Source organism: Salmo salar, chromosome 11 (assembly GCF_965601325.2).
Source record: "Salmo salar chromosome 11, fSalSal1, whole genome shotgun sequence".
Taxonomy (NCBI): domain Eukaryota; kingdom Metazoa; phylum Chordata; class Actinopteri; order Salmoniformes; family Salmonidae; genus Salmo; species Salmo salar.
The window spans coordinates 118,680,635-118,706,159 of NC_138301.1; the positions used below are offsets into that span (position 1 = coordinate 118,680,635).

The 25,525-nt window shown below is 40.0% G+C and overlaps 1 protein-coding gene across 1 annotated transcript; it reads left to right on the plus strand.

Moving 5' to 3' along the window:
• Positions 1 to 894: 894 nt before the first annotated feature.
• Positions 895 to 24,666, plus strand: ufm1 (ubiquitin-fold modifier 1). Its single transcript, NM_001146524.1, is given in 6 exon segments — positions 895 to 942; positions 1,046 to 1,102; positions 1,808 to 1,865; positions 8,274 to 8,313; positions 9,411 to 9,443; positions 23,937 to 24,666. Coding segments are annotated over 6 exon segments (303 nt in total). The 5' UTR covers positions 895 to 940; the 3' UTR covers positions 24,050 to 24,666.
• The last annotated feature ends 859 nt before the right edge of the window (positions 24,667 to 25,525 follow it).

Consider the following 25,525-nt stretch of genomic DNA (forward strand, 5'->3'; position numbering starts at 1 on the left):
GGTTGGAGAGCCCTGCACTACATAGTGCACTACTTTTGATGGGCCCTGGTCAAACGTAGTTCACTACCAATGTCTATACCATTAGGCACCATCATACTTTGACATGTTTAGCTAAAGAAGGATGCATTACTGCCTATTGCACTGACCTATCTGCACTATCTGCACTGACCTATCTGCTCTAGAGAGCAAACCTCAGCACATTGTAGAGGAAAAGGCTATTGGGGATTTTTTGATCAATTAATCAATGACCTTATAAATGAATGAGAGCAACGGAATGTACAGCGCCTTCAGAAAGTATTCTTACCCCTTAAGGGGTATAGTGTGTAATAGGCCAGTGACACAAAATCTCAATCTAATCTATTTTAAATTCAGGCTGTAACAACAAAACCTGGATAAAGTTAAGGGGGTGTGAATACTTTCTGAATGCACTGTACATTCTGACCTTATAAATGCATGAGATTACTTTATACATGCATGAGAGCAAGGCAGCATACATTCTGCAAATCACTGCACACTTTACTTCTAGTCTAATGTCATGAAAAAGGTTATCGCTATCCTATATTTTCTGTATATAGTAATGGTATATTAATAGTTGATTCTTCAAACAAATACATTATCAGTCACTTGGGCTTGTAGTTCTGCAAATGTACAAATAGGTGTGCGCATGTGGTCGTATGTTACGGTAAATTGACAAGCACTCTGTCAAAGACGCCTATCTTTTAATAGCACAACTCTTTCTGTTTTGTTACTTGTTTCTAGACTTTACTATACAATAAATTAATGGAATACAATTGTTTAAGTATTTCAATTAAAAAAAACCATCAAACTCATTCGGCGAGGCTGCTAAAATCTAATCAAACTGATGACGTGTTCCACGGAGTCCTTCTGACTTCCGGGTCTATGTTAACGGTGTGCAGAAGAGACCACAGTCACCAAGAAAATGTAAGTTTACCTCTCATTCTGTCCTATAAAACACATTTAATATATTACTATTATTTAGCAAAAAAAGCAGTGTGATGATAACTGTGTTTGTTTCCTCCATCAGGTCTAAAGTCACGTTTAAAATCACTCTGACGTCGGATCCCCGGCTACCATACAAAGTGTAAGTGACAGATCAGCATTAACGTTAGCTAAAAACATCAATGAATACTGATGCTTACCGTCACACCCATGCATGTAGCTTGTTTAGCTAGCCGTGATCTTCATTATATTCGCCTGTAGCTAACTAAGTGTTGAAGCTATCTAGCTACTAGTACTAGCTAATTGCAAGATGCTAGCTGTTACCTCTTGGAAGCATGTTGTTCCCATGAACCATAACACAGCTGTCACTGGCCAGCTAGTTAGCTAGCATGCCAATTCACAATGACAGTAGTCAGTTTTTGCAGATGCTTTCGTTGTTGCCATTAGCACTGTCATTTGCTTAGTATCTGGGCACACAGTGAGCGAATAACATAACCCTCTCTTGCAATGTGTTTGCAGACATTTCCAAATAACGTTAAATCACAACATTGCTAACTAGCTAGCCTATGTGTTCCAGGCTTTCAGCCAGCCTACCATATGTCACCACGAATCTTGATGACCTGCTGTTTTTGCACTTTATGAAATTTGACGTCATAGTTGAACAGTCAACACAGAACAGGACTCTGCAGCACCACAGCAAATAGGCCTATGAAGCCTTTCCTTACCGGTTACACCACGGCAAATAGGCCTATGAAGCCTTTCCTTACCGATTACACCACGGCAAAAAGGTTCCATGGGGAGCAGACAGTTGGAGTGATATAAAATAGGACTGTATTTCTTGTTTCAGACTCAGTGTCCCAGAGAGCACGCCGTTTACAGCCGTGTTGAAGTTTGCAGCAGAGGAGGTGAGTTCATCTCAAACTGTGTATTGCAACAAAAAAAGTAGTTGGGCTATAATACAACAAGTCAAGTGAAAGCATTTTTAAGGGGTCACAACCCACTTTACAAGATGTAGCCCCCCCAAAAAAGAGGAACAAAAGCACAGAGTATGGAGATGAGGGTTGAGTCTTCTCAGTCTCCTCTCAAACATGTATGGATATGAGGCTTGAGTCTCTTCAGTCTCCTCTCATACATGTATGGATATGAGGCTTGAGTCTCTTCAGTCTCCTCTCAAACATGTATGGATATGAGGCTTGAGTCTCTTCAGTCTCCTCTCATACATGTATGGATATGAGGCTTGAGTCTCTCTTCAGTCTCCTCTCATACATGTATGGATATGAGGGTTGAGTCTCTCTTCAGTCTCCTCTCATACATGTATGGATATGAGGGTTGAGTCTCTCTTCAGTCTCCTCTCATACATGTATGGAGATGAGGGTTGAGTCTCTCTTCAGTCTCCTCTCATACATGTATGGAGATGAGGGTTGAGTCTCTCTTCAGTCTCCTCTCATACATGTATGGATATGAGAGTTGAGTCTCTCTTCAGTCTCCTCTCATACATGTATGGATATGAGGGTTGAGTCTCTCTTCAGTCTCCTCTCATACATGTATGGATATGAGGGTTGAGTCTCTCTTCAGTCTCCTCTCATACATGTATGGATATGAGGGTTGAGTCTCTCTTCAGTCTCCTCTCATACATGTATGGAGATGAGGGTTGAGTCTCTCTTCAGTCTCCTCTCATACATGTATGGAGATGAGGGTTGAGTCTCTCTTCAGTCTCCTCTCATACATGTATGGAGATGAGGGTTGAGTCTCTCTTCAGTCTCCTCTCATACATGTATGGATATGAGAGTTGAGTCTCTCTTCAGTCTCTTCTCATACATGTATGGATATGAGGGTTGAGTCTCCCTTCAGTCTATTCTCATACCGTTATGGATATGAGGGTTGAGTCTTTCTTCAGTCTCCTTTCATACATGTATGGCATAGCAATGATATAATACTAGAGTTGGCTACAGCACATAGGCTTTGCCTACAGTATGGATACGAGATGGCTTGAGTCCTACTCTGTTGCATGGCGACTCTCAAAGATTAGATAAAGCACCTATAGTAAGGATAAGGCTAGAGTCTCTCCTCTGTCTCCTCTCTTACATGTATGACATGGCAACAATACAGGATATACAATATAGATACCAGGCTTGAGCATCTCCTCTCTGTTTAGTCTGGTCCCACCCTGCCTGCTTCGGTAGCTGGAACTGTCATTCCACATGCTATTAAGTCAATAAACAATTTATAGTGGATATTAAGCTGGGAGAGGACTATTGTTTGTCTTGCCGAATACCGATCAGAGTTCCTTGAATCAGTGGATCCCTTCCCTTTTAATATTTAGATTTACAATAATCACCATCCAAATAATGGACAGAGTATTCACTCCTAAAGATTAAATGAGGCAGATGGGTAATGCTTTGAGAGTAGCAGTAATTCATTTGTATCTTTCCTACCCTCCCTCTTCAACCCATTGTCCATTCTCCATTCCCAGCTACATAATACGTTTTTCTTTCTCTCCTCATTCTCCTGCTCATCTGTGATTGATTTAGAATGCCCGTGCTGCTCCGTGCTCGCTTAGCCATCCTTATCTCCTTGACTTCAGACTAGTGGCATCTCCTCTGTCTCTCTCTGTCTCTGTGTGACAGTAACAGGGGTATTCTCTTGAGTTATGTTCCTCTATAAGCCCATAGGAAACTCATGAGGCTCATCATGATTCAAGCAGACATGAGTGATTGCTGTTTCTGCTGCTATATGCTTTGTCCTCTTTATACAAAGTAGAATCCTGACAGAGACAATTATGTTCTTAGAATGCTGAGGATGATTCTAACAGTTTGACAGTAGACAGCAGTCATTTTTTTTTTTTTCTCTCCTGCGAACGAAATCTCAATTAGTATTTTGCCTTCAGGCTGTTTCTCATAGATAGCGTAATCTTTCGTTAATGATTAGCTTCCCCTCCCTTCTCCCTTGATTGTGTGTGTGTGTGTGTGTGTGTGTGTGTGTGTGTGTGTGTGTGTGTGTGTGTGTGTGTGTGTGTGTGTGTGTGTGTGTGTGTGTGTGTGTGTGTGTGTGTGTGTGTGTGTGTGTGTGTGTGTGTGTGTGTGTGTGTGTGTGTGTGTGTGTGTGTGTGTGTGTGTGTGTGTGGCCGGACATTTAACCGGAAGCATTTTTAATTGACCAGACATTTGAGAAATGTACCGTACCCATATGCATTGGGTGTGTAACCTGATTAGGGTGTCCACCCACTGTGATCAGAATGATAGAAATTACATCTTGATGAGGGTAATTCATCTTAACAGAACATGCAAGTTGAGGATGCAACGGTATGCGGTCCTATCCACAACTATCCACATTTACTTTTCCACAGTCAACAAGATGAGTAACGAACAGCTAAACCACTAGACTGTGTCAGTCTACTATTCCCCCATACTAGAAAAGTTTACCTATTCTGTTTAATCAGCGTGTCATTCTGTGCGGGAAAAATACATTTGCCTATTCCAAACTGACTCTGGGACAGTTGTGGGATGAAAGATCCCAAATTCATTCAACCAGTACATCAACAACAAAAAAACTTTCAAAAGCAATGAGGCTGATGCAACAGATCAGAACATTTAGCTATAACATTTTATAAACTATTTCTTCACATTATAAGCACTGCATTGGGGTACACGCCATTGGGGTACCCGCAAATGTTTGTTCCATAATGCAATTAGACAGAAAACACAGTTGTTAAAAGTACATTGCAAATGAGAGCTGTTTCATGTGACAGAGATGAACATATTCATTCCAAATTTAGAAAGAGGGGAGATCTAAAGATGCAACAACTAGCATGGGTTGCTAATATGACTAGGATTGTCATCAACTAGCATGGGTCGCTAATATGACTAGGATTATCATCAACTAGCATGGGATGCTAATATGACTAGGATTATCATCAACTAGCATGGGATGCTAATATGACTAGGATTGTCATCAACTAGCATGGGTCGCTAATATGACTAGGATTGTCATCAACTAGCATGGGTCGCTAATATGACTAGGATTATCATCAACTAGCATGGGTCGCTAATATGACAAGGATTCTCATCAACTAGCATGGGTCGCTAATATGACTAGGATTCTCATCAACTAGCATGGGTCGCTAATATGACTAGGATTCTCATCAACTAGCATGGGTCGCTAATATGACTAGGATTCTCATCAACTAGCATGGGTCGCTAATATGACTAGGATTCTCATCAACTAGCATGGGTCGCTAATATGACTAGGATTATCAACAACTAGCATGGGATGCTAATATGACTAGGATTATCATCAACTAGCATGGGTTACTAATATGACTTGGATTATCAACAACTAGCATGGGTTACTAATATGACTTGGATTATCAACAACTAGCATCGGTTACTAATATGACTTGGATTATCAACAACTAGCATCAGTTGCTAATATGACTAGGATTATCATCAACTAGCATGGGTTACTAATATGACTTGGATTATCATCAACTAGCATGGGTTACTAATATGACTAGGGTTGTGCCTTTGGCTGCTGGACAATGAAAGAAAGTTGATTTTGAAAACCAATAGAACTTGAGAGAAAAAGACTACTAGTTTCAATGGCATATGGAGGTCTTTATAAAATAATTGACTCTACGTTTTATAGAAGCAGATTTTGTCTAGGCTACTTTGAAGCAACGTAAGACGTGCCTCATAATATGAAGTGAAATGTTCAGGTTTCACACACAGTTTTCAAAATGCATACTACTGCAAGCTCACATTGTACAGTGTGACACACTGAAGCCTGCCTACCATTGCACTTGAATGGGAAGCCCACTTCACTTATCAGTTTAGAAGTAAAAATAGTATATATATATATATATATTTTTTTTCAATCATGGCCATCAGAACTGTTTTAAACATGCGATTTCATTTAAAATTGTTGCACAATTATTTGTCTTATAAAAGCATGTTTCACGCCAGCAGCAACAGGAACTGTAGCAGCAACTCTCACACTGTCTGACATATTTTCATCTTAAACTCTGTATCAGTATGCTTTGCACTTTATAAAGAAGAATCATAACAACTAACGAAAAATACACACACCAATTTATTTCCACTAAATGATGCAAATTAACCCATAGACCGGTATGCATGACCGGTAAAATGTATTTACATTGACTGGTATTTTCATCAATAAATAGGCTATTTAAGCATTATTTTTGCAATGGACTTGGTGTGTGCTTGTTTTATTTGCCAAAACTTTGCAGTCACTAGAACACAAAACCCCAAGTGCCCAGTTAGGAGAACTCAATAGAAGAGATTAGACGTTCCTCTAAGCAACTGGAACATTCAGCGTTTTCACAGTTTTTACATTTTATTAGGACAAATCCTTTAATCTCTACTGCAGTTACAGAGCATGAAGATAATCCTCCATCACTTTTCCTCTCTATCGAAGCTCAGCAACCTCTGTGACAAGTAGAGATGCGTGGGTTGACTCGTAACCCGCAGGCCCTGCGGTTATATCCGCAGGACGGGCAGGTTTAGGGTTGAATAATATGAAAATAATGCATAAAATATGTCAATGTATAATTCTTGTGCAATTCGTATCTGTAGGCTACATTTGAGGTTTTTCTTTCATCATTTGTATCTGGTGTAGCACGTTGCTTTGGGCCTGACTGTAGGCAACAAATACACAGCAAATAATTTTGGGAATTTAGGCAGAACATTTTATGTCAATCCACTGAGGCAAAAAGGACAATTTCGGAGTTGTAATTCAGTAAGAAAAAAAAACCATGTGAAATGTAGAGTTGAAAATAAAGACAAGGGAGGGACAGAACAGTAGTCTAATGTTTGGGAAAGATTTGGTGAAGTAGTAAAAGTGGTTGATCGCAGTGCCGGCTCTATTATGTATAATGATTGTGAGGTGCGATACAAATTCCACAGTCACATGACGGGGGACTTCAAAATGGCACGTCAAGGGAACTGTACTGTTCAGATGGGTTAAATGTAATAGTAGCTTATCTGGACACTGACTGTAGATCTATAACTTCTCACATAGCCAATATACTATTAACTCTTGCTCAATACTATTAAGAATTTCTTGCAGTAAAATGATACACCAAATGAACATTTTGACTCAGGAACAGGAGTGGAGAACTGATTTCTTTCAGCATCTTGTGAGAATGACTGCGTGGTTAGGGACTGTTTGTAAAGGTTCTATCTTTATCAGCATCATAAAAGCTGATTAGTATTTCAACCACATAAAATATGCATCCAAGCCGAACTGAAATCATATCAAAAAAAGATGTTGGGTCTTTTGAACAGCTTTTTAAGTTCCTTTAAAATGTTTCAAACTGATCTCATTTGAACGTTTTGCACGGAAAATCTTTCCCATTCTTTTTAGTTATTGCTTTTTATTCCCCCCCGGTCCCTAAACATCTTTGCTGTGTGAGAGAAGCAGAGATGAAAGAGAAAACACATTTTACCAATGTCAACTAGATTGAAGTGTTAATTCTATAGATTTGACATTATTCTGGTGAGCAAGGATTTGTTTAGTCCTCTAGGGCAACATATAATGACAGAAGAGAAGCTGACTAAGTTGACTAACAAATAGCCTACCAAAATGTGGGACATTATAATCAGAAACATCATCTAAAAAGTTCAGTCAAAATATCTTAACAACATCTCTGACTGTACAGCGCATTTTCTAGATTTGAGGGTTAGAGTCGGGTGTGGGCCTCAGATTTTCACTTTATCACATTTAGTCGGGTGGGTGGCTTATTAGAAATTGTGGGCGGGTGAACAAACAGCGGACTCTCACATCATTACTGACACACACTCACACAGTTGTGGCAGTGCATGTCTCTCCCTGTGAGCCCAACTCCCCTCTCTCCCTGTGAGCCCAACTCCCCTCTCTCCCTGTGAGCCCAACTCCCCTCTCTCCCTGTGAGCCCAACTCCCCTCTCTCCCTGTGAGCCCAACTCCCCTCTCTCCCTGTGAGCCCAACTCCCCTCTCTCCCTGTGAGCCCAACTCCCCTCTCTCCCTGTGAGCCCAACTCCCCTCTCTCACCTGGCTGTCCTTCCGGGGTTTTCAAACCTCTTCACAGGGACCCGTAGACATTTCACACGTTTGTTTTAGCCCTGAAATAGTTGACCTGATTCACCTGATTCATGGGGTTGAGGATGAGTTGACAAGTTGAATCAGGTGGGCTAGGTCTGGAATAGATCAAATGCATGGAATGGCTGGAGGGTCACAGAGGAGAGGTTTAAACACCCCTGGACTACTGAGATCCAGGTGTATAGCATGATCATTCTGTCTGTTTCCTCTCACAGTTCAAAGTACCAGCAGCCACCAGTGCCATCATTACTAACGGTGAGTCTGTTACATTGTGTCAGTATTAATAGAAACAGGTGAGTATGTTACATTGTGTTGGTTTTAATAGAAACAGGTGAGTATGTTACATTGTGTCAGGTCTTAATAGAAACAGGTGAGTATGTTACATTGTGTTGGTGGGTCCCATTATGTCTGGTAAAAACCAAACACTGCCTTCCACATTTAAGAACCTCATACCAATGGTCAAGCATGGTGGTGGTAGTGTGATAGTTTGGGGATGCTTTGCTGCCTCAGGACCTGGACTACTTGCTTTAGAACGAACCATGAATTCTGCTCTGTTAGACAATTCTAAAGGAGAATGTCAGGCCATCCATCTATGAGCTGAAGCTGAAGCCCAGCTGGGTCATGCAGCAAGACAATGATCTAAAACACACAATCAAGTCTACATGAAAATGGTTAAAAAAAAACAAATTTGAAGTTTTGGATTGGCCTAGACAAAGTCCAGACCTAATCCCAATTGAGATGTTGTGGCAGGACTTGAAATTAGCAGTTCAGGCTTGAAAACCCACAATTGTCACTGAGTTAAAGCAGTTCTGCATGGAAGAGTGGGCCAAAATTCCTCCACAGCGACGTGAGAGACTGATCAACAACTACAGGAAGCGTTTGGTTGCAGTAATTGCAGCTAAAGGTGGCACAACCAGTTATTGAGTGTAAAGGGGCAATTCTTTTTTCACACCGGGGAATTGGGTGTTTGTAAACTTGGGTTCCCTTTATCTAAAATGTGGTTTTGGTTGAAGATCTGATAACGTTCAGTATCAATAATATGCAAAAGTAGAGAACATCAGACAGGGGGGGGTGCTTTTTCAAGCCACTATCTGTAAAATCTCTTTTACAAAAAAAGGTCCTTGTAAAAGATGTCCGTCTATGTACCACATACTGTTAAATGTGGTTGTTTTTGTTGTGCCTAATGCAACAGCGTTACCATGTGAACATATGTGTCAATCTTACTCATCAGACCCCCTCTCTCAACCACTATTTTGCATGTTTAATTCTTAGTTTTATTTATTCATGTTTTGGTGTTAACATTCATGTATTGCTATATATGCTAATCCCTTTTCTCTCTGTGCTCATGACAGACGGTATCGGCATCAACCCAGCTCAGACAGCAGGTGAGTCTTCTGTCTTCTCGTCCACACTGATGACAGTGATTTATAAAACAATTTGTTACAAGGTTACAAGGTGGGATTAAAATGGTTTTCATAGATTTTTTTTGTCAACAATCTACACATAATACTTTAATGTCAACGTGGAAGAAAAATCCTAACTTTTTTTATAAAAGATTTATGAAAAATAAAACACTATATTTTAATTACATAAGTAGTCAACCCCAAGTCAATACATGTTAGAATCACCTTTGGCAGCGATTACAGCTGAGAGTCTTTCTGGGTAAGTCTGTAAGAGCTTTGCACACCTGGATTGTACAATAATATTTTTCTAATTCTTCAAGCGCTGTTAAGTTGGTTGTTTTAAATGTTTTATTTAACTTTTATTTAGACAGGGAGTCAATGCTGAGACCAAGGTGTCTGTATTTAGACAGGGAGTCAATGCTGAGAACAAGGTCTCTTTATTTAGACAGGGAGTCAATGCTGAGACCAAGGTGTCTTTTCCAGATTAGCCCTATGAAGCACCACAATACACATCAAAATACAATAAACACATTCATACACACATTTAAATGCATATTATGCATGAAAAGCAAAACACAGACTTGAAACACACATTCTTCAGTAAAAAGTTTCCCTAACAACCGTCTGAAATGCCCTTGGAGTCACCAATTCCTCCAATTTGAAAGTGCATTGGAGACGCATGGTGCAAAGAAACCAAAAGGCTTATTTACCTAACTTTCTAGACACCAAAGGCGTCTCCAGAGTTAACCAACCCTGTGAACTGGTTTGATAACAGTGATGTTAAGTAAGTCAGAAGCTTGTGGAGCAAGGCTTTGTAAACAGAAAGAGTGTAATAATGTGACTTCAGAGGTCCAGCCAACCTTTTGGTAAAGAATACAGTGATTAAAGTGTTTCTACACCTGCATTGCTTGCTGTTTGGGGGGTTTTAGACTGGGTTTCTGTACATCACTTTGTGACATCAGCTGATGTAAGATGGGCTTTATAAATACATTTAATTGATTGATTGATTTCCTGTGATAAAGAAAAGGGTGCTATGAAAAATGGCATCCAGGGGTTTAAGAGTAGAAGCAGCTGCACTTTGGTAAGTAGTATCACCATAATTGAGAACAGGTAGAAAGGTTAACTGCACAATCTGCTTCCTGCTGACGAGAGAGACAAGATCTGTTTCTGTTTATCCCCGTCCTTATGGAGCGGCAGCACAAGAGCTGATTTCCATACTTTTTGAATATTTCCTGATAATAATATTAAATAAAAAATGTAAAAAGTGGGTTATTGAACCAACTATGGTGGGCGACGAACACTAGGATCCAATTGGTCGGCCCCTCTGGATTTCTTGTTGTCTATTGCTAGCAAAGCGTCAAGGGATTATTTTTCTGTAAATAGCCTAAAATAAAAGCTTTGACTATAATTTCTCTTATCATTCAGCAAGTTTTCCCTATCAGTATCCAGCCCAATGTCATTGTGAACAAGCTTAGAAATTATTTGAAAGAGAGCCCGCTGAAATAAAATAAATAATAATAATACAAAATAAGATGCTAATTAAATGCATCAGTGATGGCATTTTTTTTCTTCCTGTAATGAGGCCCGTGTCTGAATTAATTTGTTGTGGCAGAGAGGAAGAAGTAGAACACATTATTTTTTGTTTTTCTTATAGAATTTAGCCGGGTTCCCATTACAATCCGAAAGAGTTTACGTAATAATCTGATTTAGCCTTTCTGATTTTTGGTTTCACACAATGATTCCTCAGTTGTTTCAAAGCTTGCCAGTCTGGTCCGAAGCATGTGTTCCTGGCCTTGACCCAAGCATCATCTCTTTTTATGAATGACTTCTGATAATTCCGGAGTGTACCAGGCATTCAATGGATTATCCACAATAGCATTGAAGACATCTTCAGAATGGCTAAAAGCCAAATAATGTTCAGGGATAGCTGAGCTACAATCAAGGTCACTAAAGTAAAGATCATGTAAAGAAGAAAAAAAAAAAGCCTGTTCACTGATGTTTTTAAAGTTCCTCTTTGTGGTGACACAAAGCTTAGAATTTTGTATTCTCACATCTCTAACACAAACAGCTGGGCAATGGTCAATAATATCTTGGGCGAAGACACCAGTAGAAACACGTTTCAATAGTGTATTTGTTTAAAATAAGATCAATCAGTTGGCTTTGAGGAAGTAAGCTCCAAATGTTCAGATGCGTCAACCCACATCCTTTTTAAAGTAACATGGCGTCTCCAACTCAAACTATGTTCAATAGGCTGTTGCAGGCCCTGTCTGATGGTTGATATGGCTTTAAGATAGCATAGAACTGCCCCATTTGGTCTATCCCTAGTAGGACTAGAGGAAGGAAAATAAATTGATATTATACTGAACAAAAAACTATTTCAAAGGTTTTACTGAGTTACAGTTTATATAAGGACATCCAGTCAATTTAAATTCATTCATTAGGCCCTCATCTTGATTTTACATGACTGGGAATACAGATGTAAATATTTTGGTCACAGATACCTTTAAAAAGTTGGGTCCATATCTGGTGTGACCAGAATTTGCCTGACACAGCATGAGACATTTTCAGCTTCAAGGAAATGTTTACAAATCCTTGCGACATCAGCCGTGCATTATCCTGCTGAAACATGATGTCGGTGGATGAATGGCATGACAATGGGCCTCAGGATCTCGTCACGGTATCTCTGTGCATTCAAAGTGCCATCGATAAAATGCAACTGTGTTTGTTGTCCATAGCTTACAGTATGCATAGCCCATACACCTATATGTTTTGATGAGGTTTGTTCTAAAGTGGCCAAGTAACTTCTTAAAATTGAAGTACATTAATCCATTTTACCATCGGTATAGAGCCTAACTGGCATACATAGGCGGCACGTGAGTTTCAAGTTTGGGGAAGATCATTTTCATCATCAAAATACACTTTTATAAGAGCATTACATGTATAATCGCATTTGTGGTCGCTTTTCGGAGTAGTGTTTTCTCGCTAATTGATTGCATTTTCAAACATTAATCTGCTCTGTGCGCATTGCTGTGTTTATTTGGAAAAAATAATTTATCAACATTTGAAGCTAATCGTTCTGATCTGCATCAGCCACATTGCTTTTAAAACACACATATATATATATATATATATATATACACATATATATATATATATATATATATATATATATATATATATATATATATATTTATATATTTATTTATTTATTTATTATTATTATTATTATTATTATTATTATTTTTTTATTTTTTTCTTCGAATAGTTGTATTAATTTGTGCTCTATCGCATCTCACAACTGTCCCGGACTATGTTTGGAATATTTATTGATTTTGTACTATGTGGGGGGGATAGTAGATTGACATAGGCTAGTGCTTTTGCAGTTCGTTAGGCCTACACATCTTGTTGAATGACGAAAAGTAAATGTGGACAGTTCTTCTAACTTCTTCAATATGAGCCTCGGAATTCCATAACAGGGACGCAATGTGTCTGTCTTCACTTTTAGCCTACTACTTAGCGTAGATACTTGTGAGAAGGACCCGATCACGTGACGGGCATTGGCTATTAAGAATTAAGATATCTGAGAGAGCCCTGTGAGTGAGAGGTGCTTCAGAGCGCGGCAGTCGGTAGAAGGGAATTATGAATATTATATTCAGCTCGAAGGGTACAACAGCCACTTTGGCCTCAAAACGCATGGCTTTTTTTAGGGGGCATTACGGCCACACAAGGGGGTTGCCACCAGGAAATTCGAGACCTAGTGAGAATATAATTAAGTGCTTGTCAAATAGTGAATGAGAGACTGATGAAGTGTGTGCAGCCTGCACAAGGAGCAGAGCTCATGCCTTTCATGAGACTTTTTTCAAATCATCATTAGAGCCTTAGCATGTATTAAAAATCAAAACATATAGCCCAACATTTGTATAACGACTAAATATTCATAACTCTAAATTAAGCATATTGGAAGACCTGTTTTGTTGTTAACCTCTCTAGGCTAGGCGGGACGAATTCGTCCCACCTACGTAACAGCCACTGCAATCCTGTGGCGCGATTTTCAAAACCTTAAAAATCCTATTACTTCAATTTCTCAAACATATGACTATTTTACACCATTTAAAGACAAGACTCTCGTTAATCTAACCACACTGTCCGATTTCAAAAAGGCTTTACAACGAAAGCAAAACATTAGATTATGTCAGCAGAGTACCAAGCCAGAAATAATCAGACACCCATTTTTCAAGCCAGCATATAATGTCACCAAAACCCAGAAGACAGCTAAATGCAGCACTCACCTTTGATGATCTTCATCAGATGACAACCCTAGGACATTATGTTATACAATACATGCATGTTTTGTTCAATCAAGTTCATATTTATATCAAAAACCAGCTTTTTACATTAGCATGTGACGTTCAGAACTAGCATACCCCCCGCAAACTTCCGGGGAATTCGCTAACATTTTACTAAATTACTCACGATAAACGTTCACAAAAAGCATAACAATTATTTTAAGAATTATAGATACAGACCTCCTCTATGCACTCGATATGTCCGATTTTAAAATAGCTTTTTGGTGAAAGCACATTTTGCAATATTCTAAGTACATAGCCCAGGCATCACGGGCTCGCTATTTAGACACCCGGCAAGTTTAGCACTCACCATAATCATATTTACTATTATAAAAGTTTCATTACCTTTTGTTGTCTTCGTCAGAATACACACCCAGGACTGCTACTTCAATAACAAATGTTGGTTTGGTCCAAAATAATCCATCGTTATATCCGAATAGCGGCGTTTTGTTCGTGCGTTCCAGACACTATCCGAAATAGTAAAGAAGTGTCACGCGCATGGCGCAATTCGTGACAATAAAATTCTAAATATTCCATTACCGTACTTCGAAGCATGTCAACCGCTGTTTAAAATCAATTTTTACGACATTTTTCTCGTAGAAAAGCGATAATATTCCGACAGGGAATCTCCTTTTCGGCAAACAGAGGAAAAAATCCCAAAGGCGGGGGCGGTCGGGGTCACGCGCATAAGCCAGTGTCCCTTGATCGGCCACTTGAGAAAGGCGATAATGTGTTTCAGCCTGGGGCTGGAATGACGACATTCTGTTTTTTCCCGGGCTCTGAGCGCCTATGGACGACGTGGGAAGTGTCACGTTAGAGCAGAGATCCTTAGTAAATGATAGAGATGGAAAAGAAGTTCAACAAATGGTCAGACAGGCCACTTCCTGTAAAGGAATCTCTCAGGTTTTGACCTGCCATTTGAGTTCTGTTATACTCACAGACACCATTCAAACAGTTTTAGAAAATTTAGGGTGTTTTCTATCCATATGTAATAAGTATATGCATATTCTAGTTACTGGGTAGGAGTGGTAACCAGATTAAATCGGGTATGTTTTTTATCCAGCCGTGTCAATGCTGCCCCCTAGCCCTAACAGGTTAACCGCTCAACACAGAACAGCATATTCGCACTTACTTGGAAATCGTTTGGAGGAAATATCCTTTCTATTTTATTCAGCTTTGTTCAATTGTATTATTCATACTATAAAATAATACAAAATAATGCCACATAATTCTAAGCAAATCCTGTCTGCTTAATTAACTAGTGTAGCCCACAGCCACTTGTTATTATGTTCTTCTGAAATAGACTACATTTTTGACATATCTTCAATATTTTGGCAGTTTTACTTTACTGCGTTATTGCAAACAGGAAGCAAGTTTTGGATTATTTTATTCTGTATTGGCTTCTTTCTTTTCACTCTGTAATTTAGGCTAGTATTGTGGAGTAACTACAATGTTGTTGATCCATCCTCAGTTTTCTCCTATCACAGCCATTAAACTCTATCTGTTTTAAAGTCACCATTGGCCTCGTGTTGAAATCCCAGAGCGGTTTCCTTTCTCTCTGGCAAATGAGTTAGGAAGGACGTCTTTGTAGTGACTGGGTGTATTGATACACCATCCAAAGTGTAATTAATAACTTCACCGTGTTCAAAGGGATATTCAATGTCTGCTTTTATTTTTACCCATCTACCAATAGGTGCCCTTCTTTTCAAGGCATTGGAAAACCTTCCTGTTCTTTGTGGTTGAATCTGTGTTTAAATTCACTGCTCGACTGAGGGACCTTACAATTATCTCTGTGTGGGGTACAGAGATGAGGTAGTCATTCAAAAGTAATATTAAACACATTTTTACTCCTTAAACTTATTTAAGCTTGCCATAAAAAAGGGGCTGATGACTTGACTCAACACATTTCAGGTTTTCATTTTTTATTAATTTCTCAAAATGTAAAAAAAAAAAATATACATAATTCTACTTTGACATAATGAGATATTGTGTGTAGACCAGTGATAACACAACAAAATGTGGAAAAAGTCAATGGGTGTGAATACTTTCTGTAGTCACTGTATGATACTAATTCATATACCCAGATAATCAACAACAACAACTACCGTGGATAGATACCTTATGTTAGTACCAAGGCTTTATGTCAATATCAAATGTTATTTTTTACATGCGGCGAATATAGCAGGTGTCGACCTTACCGTGAAAGGCTTACTTACTTACAAGCCCTTAACCAACAATGTAGTTTTAAGAAAATAAAGTTAGTTGAGGGTACAGATTAGTTGAGTTAATTTGTACATGAAGGTAGAGGTAAAGTGACTATGCATAGATAATAAACAGCGAGTAGCAGCAGTGTAAAAACAAAGGTGGTGGGGGGGTCAATGCAAATAGTCCGGACTGTGGTTGATACCAGGTCATTATGTAGATAGAGGACTGTGGTTGGACTGTGGTTGATGCCTTCTGTTGATACCAGGTCATTATGTAAATATTGGACTGTGGTGGGTACCGTTGTCTGTAGGAATGAGAGTCCCATTTGCAAGCTGCATCCCAAATGGCACCCTATTCCCTGTAGTGTACTGGTTTTGATCTGGGCCAATAGGGCTCTCTGGTCAAAAATGGTTGCACTACATAGGGACTAGTGTATGTTGTTTGGGACGGAACGATAGTGACTAAAGAGGGGGATCAGATAATAACAGAATAGACCCAACGTAAGCTTGTATGTAAATGTGGTTTATTATATTTCTTCATGGATATTGATGTGATGCTCCAAGGAGGCATACTAACACGTTATTATGTGAGTATGAAGTCCAGTCTTACCCTAACCAGACTGGCTGGTTTGAGACTCCCTTAGGAGTCAGTTACTTCTGCATCCCAAATGACGACACACTATTCCCTATATGGTGCACTACTTTCGGTCCAAGTCGGTTAGGACATGTACCTCGTGCATGACACAAGTAATTTTTACAACAATTTTTTACAGACAGATTATTTCTGTAATCCATTATGATTTCAGTTTTTTGATGTTCCTGACCACAGATTCTCCCATCCCTGAGCAGCGTACTCACGAGTACCACATTTGTGCCTTTCTTTGGCAGGTAGGACGCTCGGGACGTGTCGGCCTTGAACACAAACTTAGATTAATTGATAGGCCTGTTCCGTGTATTCAACAGCTGATGTGGGAGCTCTGGCTTGTTTTTTCATACCGTTCCTACCATCATCAGCTTCCTCTTGAGGAACTCCTGTCCAAGCTTGTGCGAAGTAAAAAAGTTATCATGTGATGTTGTGGCCACGGAGTCCCTGTGTCACGTCGAGTACAAACCGCATCCCTTGGTTCTTCTCAGGGGTTCCTCCATCTGGCTTCCCTGTATACACTTGCAAGTTCCACCATATGATGAAGCAACATCACAGACATCCCGGATCTTGTTTCCATAATTTGAAGGTTTAGACGGTATGTACTGCCTGAAGGGGCAGCGGCCCCTAAATGGCATAAGCTGCTCATCAACAGTAATGTTGGGCCCAGGGCAGTCCACCCACTTGTTCCACACTGACCTGATTGCAGCTAGCTTGCCTCTCTGCCGCCGAGCTGGTCTGGTGTCTCGGTTATCGAAGCAGATAATCCTGGAAGTAATGTGGAAGTTTTCCAGAGACGACGTTGTACTGAAAGGTTGTACTGAAAGGTTTTCTGCCAGTTTCTTCATCCCACAGGGATTCTGTGGATTCCCCATTGGATCTGAAAACACCAGCAAGGATAAGAATCCCAAAGTAGGCATGTAAATCAGTTTGGTCCATCTCTTTCCATCTCTCCAAAAACACTTTTTCCCTCCAAATTAGTGTAGTCCAGAATGGTTTTCTGGATGGTGTTTGGGATGAACAGTTGAAAAGAAGACTTTATTTGCTGCACATGAGTAACCACCATCTGCGTTGGCCCTGGTTGCATCCTTATCACATTGGCAGCCATACCGGGTGGCTCATTCCTTGGGCAAGAAGACCATTCAATTTCACAATTTTTTTTTACATCAATATTTCTCCTTCTGCAGGATGCTGATGAGCTGGTTGCTGGTCCTGGGCCTGCTTCTGATGGGCTGGTCCTAGATCTGGCTGAAGGTCAATCTTACCTTCTTCCAACTCACTGTCAGACTCCGAATTGACAGACATGATCCTCATATTTGGAAAATTCTTCATTTTCCAAAGTGGAAGACACGTCTTCCACACTAGCTTCTCTCTCTGCAATTTTTTTTTTAAGGCCCTCTGAGCAGAGATTATTTTTGTCATACTGATTGAATGTGGTAAGGAGTCACACATGCAAAGCAATTTATTTGTTCTCCTTCCCCCAATTTTCACCTGGCAGGGGTAGAGTGTAAAAAAATGCAGTATTTTCCCACAATGTATCAAAATAATGTAGTGTAATCACATTGTGCAGGTTCCCTCAAGACATTGTGTAGTTTCACACACTACAAAGGGTAAAGAGTGCGAGAAAAGCGGGAGACAGACAGGTTCTTGGTGCTATGTTGAAACAGCAGGCCCAGGGAGGAGGAAGACCGAGTGAAGGCACACGGCAAACATTTTGTTTTCACCTACACACTTTTCCACACTTTTATTACTTGGGTCCAGTGGTCACGAACACCACATATGTAATATAAATGTGTAGGGGTGTGCACAGGGTGCTGTCAATGACAAGGTGTTATTTTACATGTTCTTCACAGAAAATGAGCCAAGGCCAATGAGTCTTCGTGAACATTTGAAAAGGGTCCCACAGACCCAAACACCACACGAGTGTTAATACAGTATGACTGGAATTTATAGAAAAATGCCTGGAATATTTCAATTTTGGAGAATCTCTTATACAATGGGTTAAAGTAAAGTATCCCTGTAAATTATTTAATTATGGCTACATCTCAGAAAGTATTAAACAGTCAAGAGGAGTGAAAAAGGTTGTCCACTATCGGCATATCTATTTATAATGGCCATCGAAATGTTAGCTATTAAAATCAGATCCAATAATTTCAAAGGGCTAGAACTCTAGGGCTTAAAAATCAAGGTGTTTACTGATGATTCATGTTTTCTTTTAAATCCACAATGTGGATCCCTCCACAGCCTCATAGAGGATCTAGTTAATTGTTCTAACCTCTCTGGATTACAACCAAATTATTAGAAGTGTACTATGTTACGTATTGGACCACAAAACAATACAACTTTTACAATGTCGTGTAGTTTAGAAGAGGCAAGTGGAAGGGGGAGAAAGTAAGGAACTTGTCTGTTGGTCCCTGCAATAAAGACCAAAAAAAAGTATACCAGTTTCATTTAAGGACCAACAAATTGACAGCCGTGCCATATAGATCGCAAAATAGTTGGAAAGAGATTTTTCAATGTACCGATTCCATGGCACAAAACGACCTAGTTTTTCAATTTAAATTATACAAAATTCTTGCAACCAATATAATGTTATGTATATGGGGGATACAACCGTCCCAGCTCTGCAGATTTTGCAGAATCATTAGATCACATGTTTTGGTACTGTCCAGATGTGGTTTGGTTTTGATTGCAGGTTCAGGAATTGCTGAAGAATTGCAACATTTATCTGGAGGTAACTCTGCAAATAGTACTGCTGGGTGATTTTGAAAAGTCATAGTCAATCAATCAATTGATACTCTTAGCTAAATGTGTATCTTTTTCATTTAGAGTCTTTAGAAACTGAGAATAGAAAGGTTCAGAACTTTTGTGAAACATCACAGCACGATTGAAAAATATTTGCAAATAGAAATCCAAACTGGATGGTGTTCAGAGGTAGTAGGAGGGGCTGAATGTAGCTGGAGGGTGGTATTAAAAATAAGATAATGAATGTAAAGTATACTGTGTCTGTAAAATGGATATACATTCAGAACTTTTGTGAAACAGCAAATTTGAAAAATATGGCAAATTGAAATCAACTTAAAAAAATAATATATAAATATAAATATAAATTCAGTGACTTCGGACAACCTTATTCTAAAATGCATTCAATTGTATTGTTCTCTCAATCTACACACAATACCCCATAATGACAAAAAAAAACGTTTTTTATAAACTTTTACTAATTTATTACAAAGAAAAAAATAATCCTATTTACATAAGTATTCAGACCCTTTACTCAGTACTTTGTTTAAGCACCTTTGGCATCGATTACAGCATTGCATTTTCTTAGGTATGACTACAGGCTTGGCACACCTGTATTTGCGGAGTTTCTCTCATTCTTCTCTGCAGATCCTCTCAAGCTCTGTCAGGTTGGATGGGGAGCGTTGCAGCACAGCTATTTTCAGGTCTCTCCAGAGAAGTTCGATCGGGTTCAAGCCCGGGCTCTGGTTGGGACACTCAAGGACATTCAGAGACTTGTCCCAAAGCCACTGCTGCATTGTCTTGGCTGTGTGCTTAGGGTCGTTGTCCTATTGGAAGGTGAACCTTCGCCCCAGTCTGAGGTCCTGAGCGCTCTGGAGCAGGTTTTCATCAAGGATCTACTTTGCTCCGTTCATCTTTCCCTCGATCCTGACTAGTCTCCCAGTCCCTGCCGCTGAAAAACATCGTACAGCATGATGCTAGCACCACCATGCTTCATCGTAGGGATGGTGCCAGGTTCTCATAGCAAAGGGTCTGAAATACTTATGTAAAATAAGGTATTTTGTTTTTTATTTTTAATACCATTGCAACAATTTCTAAAAACATGTTCACAATAAAATATGTTATGTAGCAAGCTCAAGGGTGTGGGATTTCCACGTCTCCAAGTTCAATAACAAAACATGCACAAATAGAATGCACATGGGAAGTTTATTAGGGATTTGTTCCCCCCCGCTCTTAGGGATTTTCTTTCCCGCTCTTCATAACACACGTTGCTCTCTTCTTACTCTGCCCCTTTGTGCAGGCTGCTTCCTCCTTTATCCCCAAGCACTCCCTGGCTTAACCAGCGACAGCCTTGCCTTGTTGGGGCAGGAAGTCCATATAAGGCTCGGGGGTGGAGCCAGTGGGCTGCAAGATATCTCCCCTCAATAACCACTCCCCTCACCTCTCCATGCCGTCTGCCACAATATATATACATGCATACATGCATACATACATGCATACATACATACATACATACATACATATACTTCCGTTCAAAAGTTTGGGGTCACTTAGCTTTTCTTTCAAAAACAAGGAAGTTTATAAAACAAATTTACCATTAAAATAACATCAAATGGATCAGAAATGCAGTATAGACATTGTTCATGTTGTAAATTACTACTGTAGCTGGAAACGGCAGATTTTTAATGGAATATCTACATAGGTGTACAGAGGGCCATTATCAGCAACCATCACTCCTGTGTTCCAATGGCACGTTGTGTTAGCTAATCCAAGTTTATCATTTTAAAAGGCTAATTGATCATTAGAAAACCGTTTGCAATTATGTTAGCACAGTTGAACTGTTGTTCTGATTTAAAGAAGAAATTAAATTGGCCTTCTTTAGACTAGTTGAGTATCTGGAGCATCAGCATTTGTGGGTTTGATTACAGGCTCAAAATGGCCAGAAACAAAGACCTTTCTTTTGAAACTTGTCAGTCTATTCTTGTTCTGTGAAATGAAGGCTATTCCATGCGAGAAATTACCAAGAAACTGAAGATCTCGTACAAAGCTGTGTACTAATCCCTTCACAGAACAGCGCAAACTGTCTCTAACCAGAATAGAAAGAGGAGTGGGAGGCCCCAGTGCACAACTGAACAAGAGGACAAGTACATTAAAGTGTCTAGTTTGAGAAACAGATGCCTCACAAGTCCTCAACAGGCAGCTTCATTAAATAGTACCCGCAAAACACCAGTCTCAACGTCAACAGTGAAGAGGCGACTCTGGGATGCTGGCCTTCTAGGTAGAGTTCCTCTGATCAGTGTCTGTGTTCTTTTGCCCATCTTAATCTTTTCTTTTTATTGGCCAGTCCGAGATATGGCTTTTTCTTTGCAACTCTGCTCAACAATGCAGAGACAAAGAAAATAGAGAAATAACAACATGTAATAATAAATACACAATGAGTAACAATAACTTGGCAATATACACGGGAGTACCAGTACTGAGTCGATGTGCAGGGGTATGAGAGAGTGCTCCTTCGTGCCTCATGTTACACATAGAGCCCTGATCGGCTATGAAAAGCCAACTGACATTTACTCCTGAGGTGCTGACCTGTTGCACCCTCTACAACCACTGTGATTATTATTATTATTATTATTATTATTTAACCCTGCTGGTCATCTGTGAACGTTTGAACAACATCAGCCTGGATCCTCTCTAGGTTTCTTCCTAGTTTCCTGTCTTTCTAGGGAGTTTTTCCCTAGCCACCGTGTTTCTACATCTGCATTGCTTGCTGTTTGGGGGGTTTCAGTACATCACTTTGACATCGGCTGATGTAATTTGATTTAATTTAGAATAGCATAGGCTATTCAGCTAGCTAGCATTGACCTCCAGGTAGATGGAGTGTTGTGGGATAGCAGAGAGTGGTGTGTATTAAAGATGTTTCTTGGAATGTGTTACTTTTCAGGAATGGCTCAATAAATAACTTTACTCTTCCATTCCTTTGTGAAGGCTGTGTTTTGTTTTAATATGCGTTTTAATAATGTAGTTGTGAGCAGACAGTCAGTTGAACTAAACTCATCTTTGGGTCCATGAAAAGTTCTGGGCTATATAAAACCCATGTATTATAGATGGTAAACTGCACTTGCAGTAGCCTACAACACCCACGCCTGGCTTTCTTCACCTTGCACTAGTTGTACATGAAGACGTGAGAAAGCAGGCAGTTGAATACATGTCATACTATATAAATGCTATCCATAAGGTAGAGTACTTACTCTTGGCTACTTTTCTCTGTCCGTCAAGTCCTGTAATCACCATGCCCTGTAATCACCGTGCCCTATAATCACCATCTGCTGTAATCACCATCTGCTGTAATCACCATCTGCTGTAATCACCATCTGCTGTAATCACCGTGCCCTGTAACCACCATCTGCTGTAATCACCGTGCCCTGTAATCACCATCTGCTGTAATCACCATGCCCTGTAATCACCGTGCCCTATAATCACCATCTGCTGTAATCACCCTCTGCTGTAATCACCATCTGCTGTAATCACCCTCTGCTGTAATCACCGTGCCTTGTAATCACCATCTGCTGTAATCACCATGCCCTGTAATCACCATCTGCTGTAATCACCATCTGCTGTAATCACCGTGCCCTGTAACACCATCTGCTCTAATCACCGTGCCCTGTAATACCATCTGCTGTAATCACCGTGCCCTGTAAACACCATCTGCTGTAATCACCATGCCCTGTAATCACCGTGCCCTATAATCACCATCTGCTGTAATCACCCTCTGCTGTAATCACCGTGCCTTGTAATCACCATCTGCTGTAATCACCATGCCCTGTAATCACCATCTGCTGTAATCACCATCTGCTGTAATCACCGTGCCCTGTAACACCATCTGCTCTAATCACCGTGCCCTGTAATACCATCTGCTGTAATCACCGTGCCCTGTAAACACCATCTGCTGTAATCACCGTGCCCTGTAATCACCGTGCCCTGTAACCACCATCTGCTGTAACCCACCATCTGCTGTAACCACCATCTGCTGTAATCACCGTGCCCTGTAATCACCATCTGCTGTAATCACGTGCCCTGTAAACACCATCTGCTGTAATCACCGTGCACTACCCTTAAGTCTTCCGTATTGTTATGCTAATGCTAATGTATTGCCTCAGAGGGAATTATTTCCTGTTAGCCTATACTACTAACGTTAACCTAACAACTAGCTATCTGTCAGTACTTGAACACTAGTCTATGGGCTGTTTTGGGATGTTACTACTTGATATATTTTACAACAGATTTGCTGTGTTTAGTAGTTCAATCTATCAGTTCGTCTCATTTATCTCCTGATCTCCTCATTTATCATCTGTCTGTGGATTGGTGCTGTGAGTTTTTATGGCGCTAGAGAAATGCCTAGGAAAGACTCTGACAAGGTAAATACTGAGGTAACGATACTATCAACTGTTTTCAGGTGGGGGGGGGGACTCTTTATGGAGAACGTTTTGTTTTCTTCTATTCTCTGACGTTATCGACGATTTATGTTGTTGTTGTTTTCCAGGGAATGTGTTCCTGAAGCACGGTTCAGAGTTGCGCATCATTCCCAGAGACCGAGTGGGAGGAAGGGGAGTAGGAACAGACCGACCTTCCTCATCCTCCTCGAAGACCCAATGACTCAGACACACACACACACACACACACACACCGGCTGAATCATCATGTTTCACTTCTGACCTGCAGAACACTCAGTATGTGAGTGTCAGTGTGTTTGTGTATATATTTTCTAGACCTGAAATTACTGCACGCACACACACACACACACACACACACACACAAACTCCTACTCAAAGAGACACACTGCAGCAGCAAGCTTAATTCTGTCTATACTGTCTGCACTATCCAAATGCAGCGTCACCCCAGGCTGCCCATAGATACTCTCACACTGAAGTAATTGATTCACACACACACACACACACTCTGGCGGCTTCAAGAGAAGGACTTGGCGGAAGCTTAGCAGACAATGTGCTTTGAGTTTGTGAATAGTTGTAGTTTTGTGTACCTATTTTAGTTGTAATGGTAAATGGCTAATAGATCTGCCCCTTTTTGTCCAACATGTGTAGGCATATTTAGGTATGTATGCATGTACTTGCTTTTTGAAGAGGACTGCATTAATGTGGATTTGTACTACACATTCAAACGATTTAGCTTATTCAGCATGCCTTCAGAGAGCATTGTTATATCACCTGTTTAATAAATTATGCTTGTTCAAAGAAGCTGTCTGTTTTACATCCTGAGGTTGTCTTGTCGAGCATCCTTTTCTTGAGACAAATACTGTCCAAGCAAGCATCCCTAACTTACAATGCAGATCTTTCTGGAATATATTCATGTAGGTAACTTTAATATATTGCATTTCCCATTCTAGCTGAGATCATTTTGTAATGCCATTATTTCAAGTCTGGTTTGGGGCATTAAGGAAAACCATGATGGTTTTTCAATCTGTACCCTCCAGAATTGATTTACCAGGTTCAATAAAGGATCAATGTAAAAAAAAAAAGAAGTTTTTTTTAAGAATAACTGTATTGTGATAAACTGAACATGGATCTCTGCTGCCGTCTGTCTGATTCCAACAGTACTGCTGCGTGTCCATTTCATTTAGTACAGTAGTCAACACTGGCATGTAGTATAGCAGAGCCTAACGGTTAAAATATCATTAGGCCAGTAACTGAAAGGTCGCTGGTTCAAATCCCTGAGGAAAGGCACGTAACCCTAATTGCTACTAGCTCTGGATAAAAGCATCTGCTAAAATGACTCAAACAGGGAAAAAAAAACATTCATGAAAATCAACTAAGGTCTCAAAATTCCCTGGTTGGAAGATTCACAGAATCAGGAAGGAATTAGCAGGAAATCCAGAATCCTCCAAACAGGATTTCTGGAGAACCAGAGAATTTTGTGAAAGTTAATGGAATTTTGCAAACCCCTAGCATTATCCAAATACACTACACACTGTGATGTAATGCATTGGGTCCCATCAACCAAATACTGAACTTGTGCATCACGCCAACCTGCAACTAACACCCTCAGGCTCAATTACTGCCAGAGAGATGAGGGAGGAGGCTCGTGGACGAGATTAACCTGCAACTGATACACAGT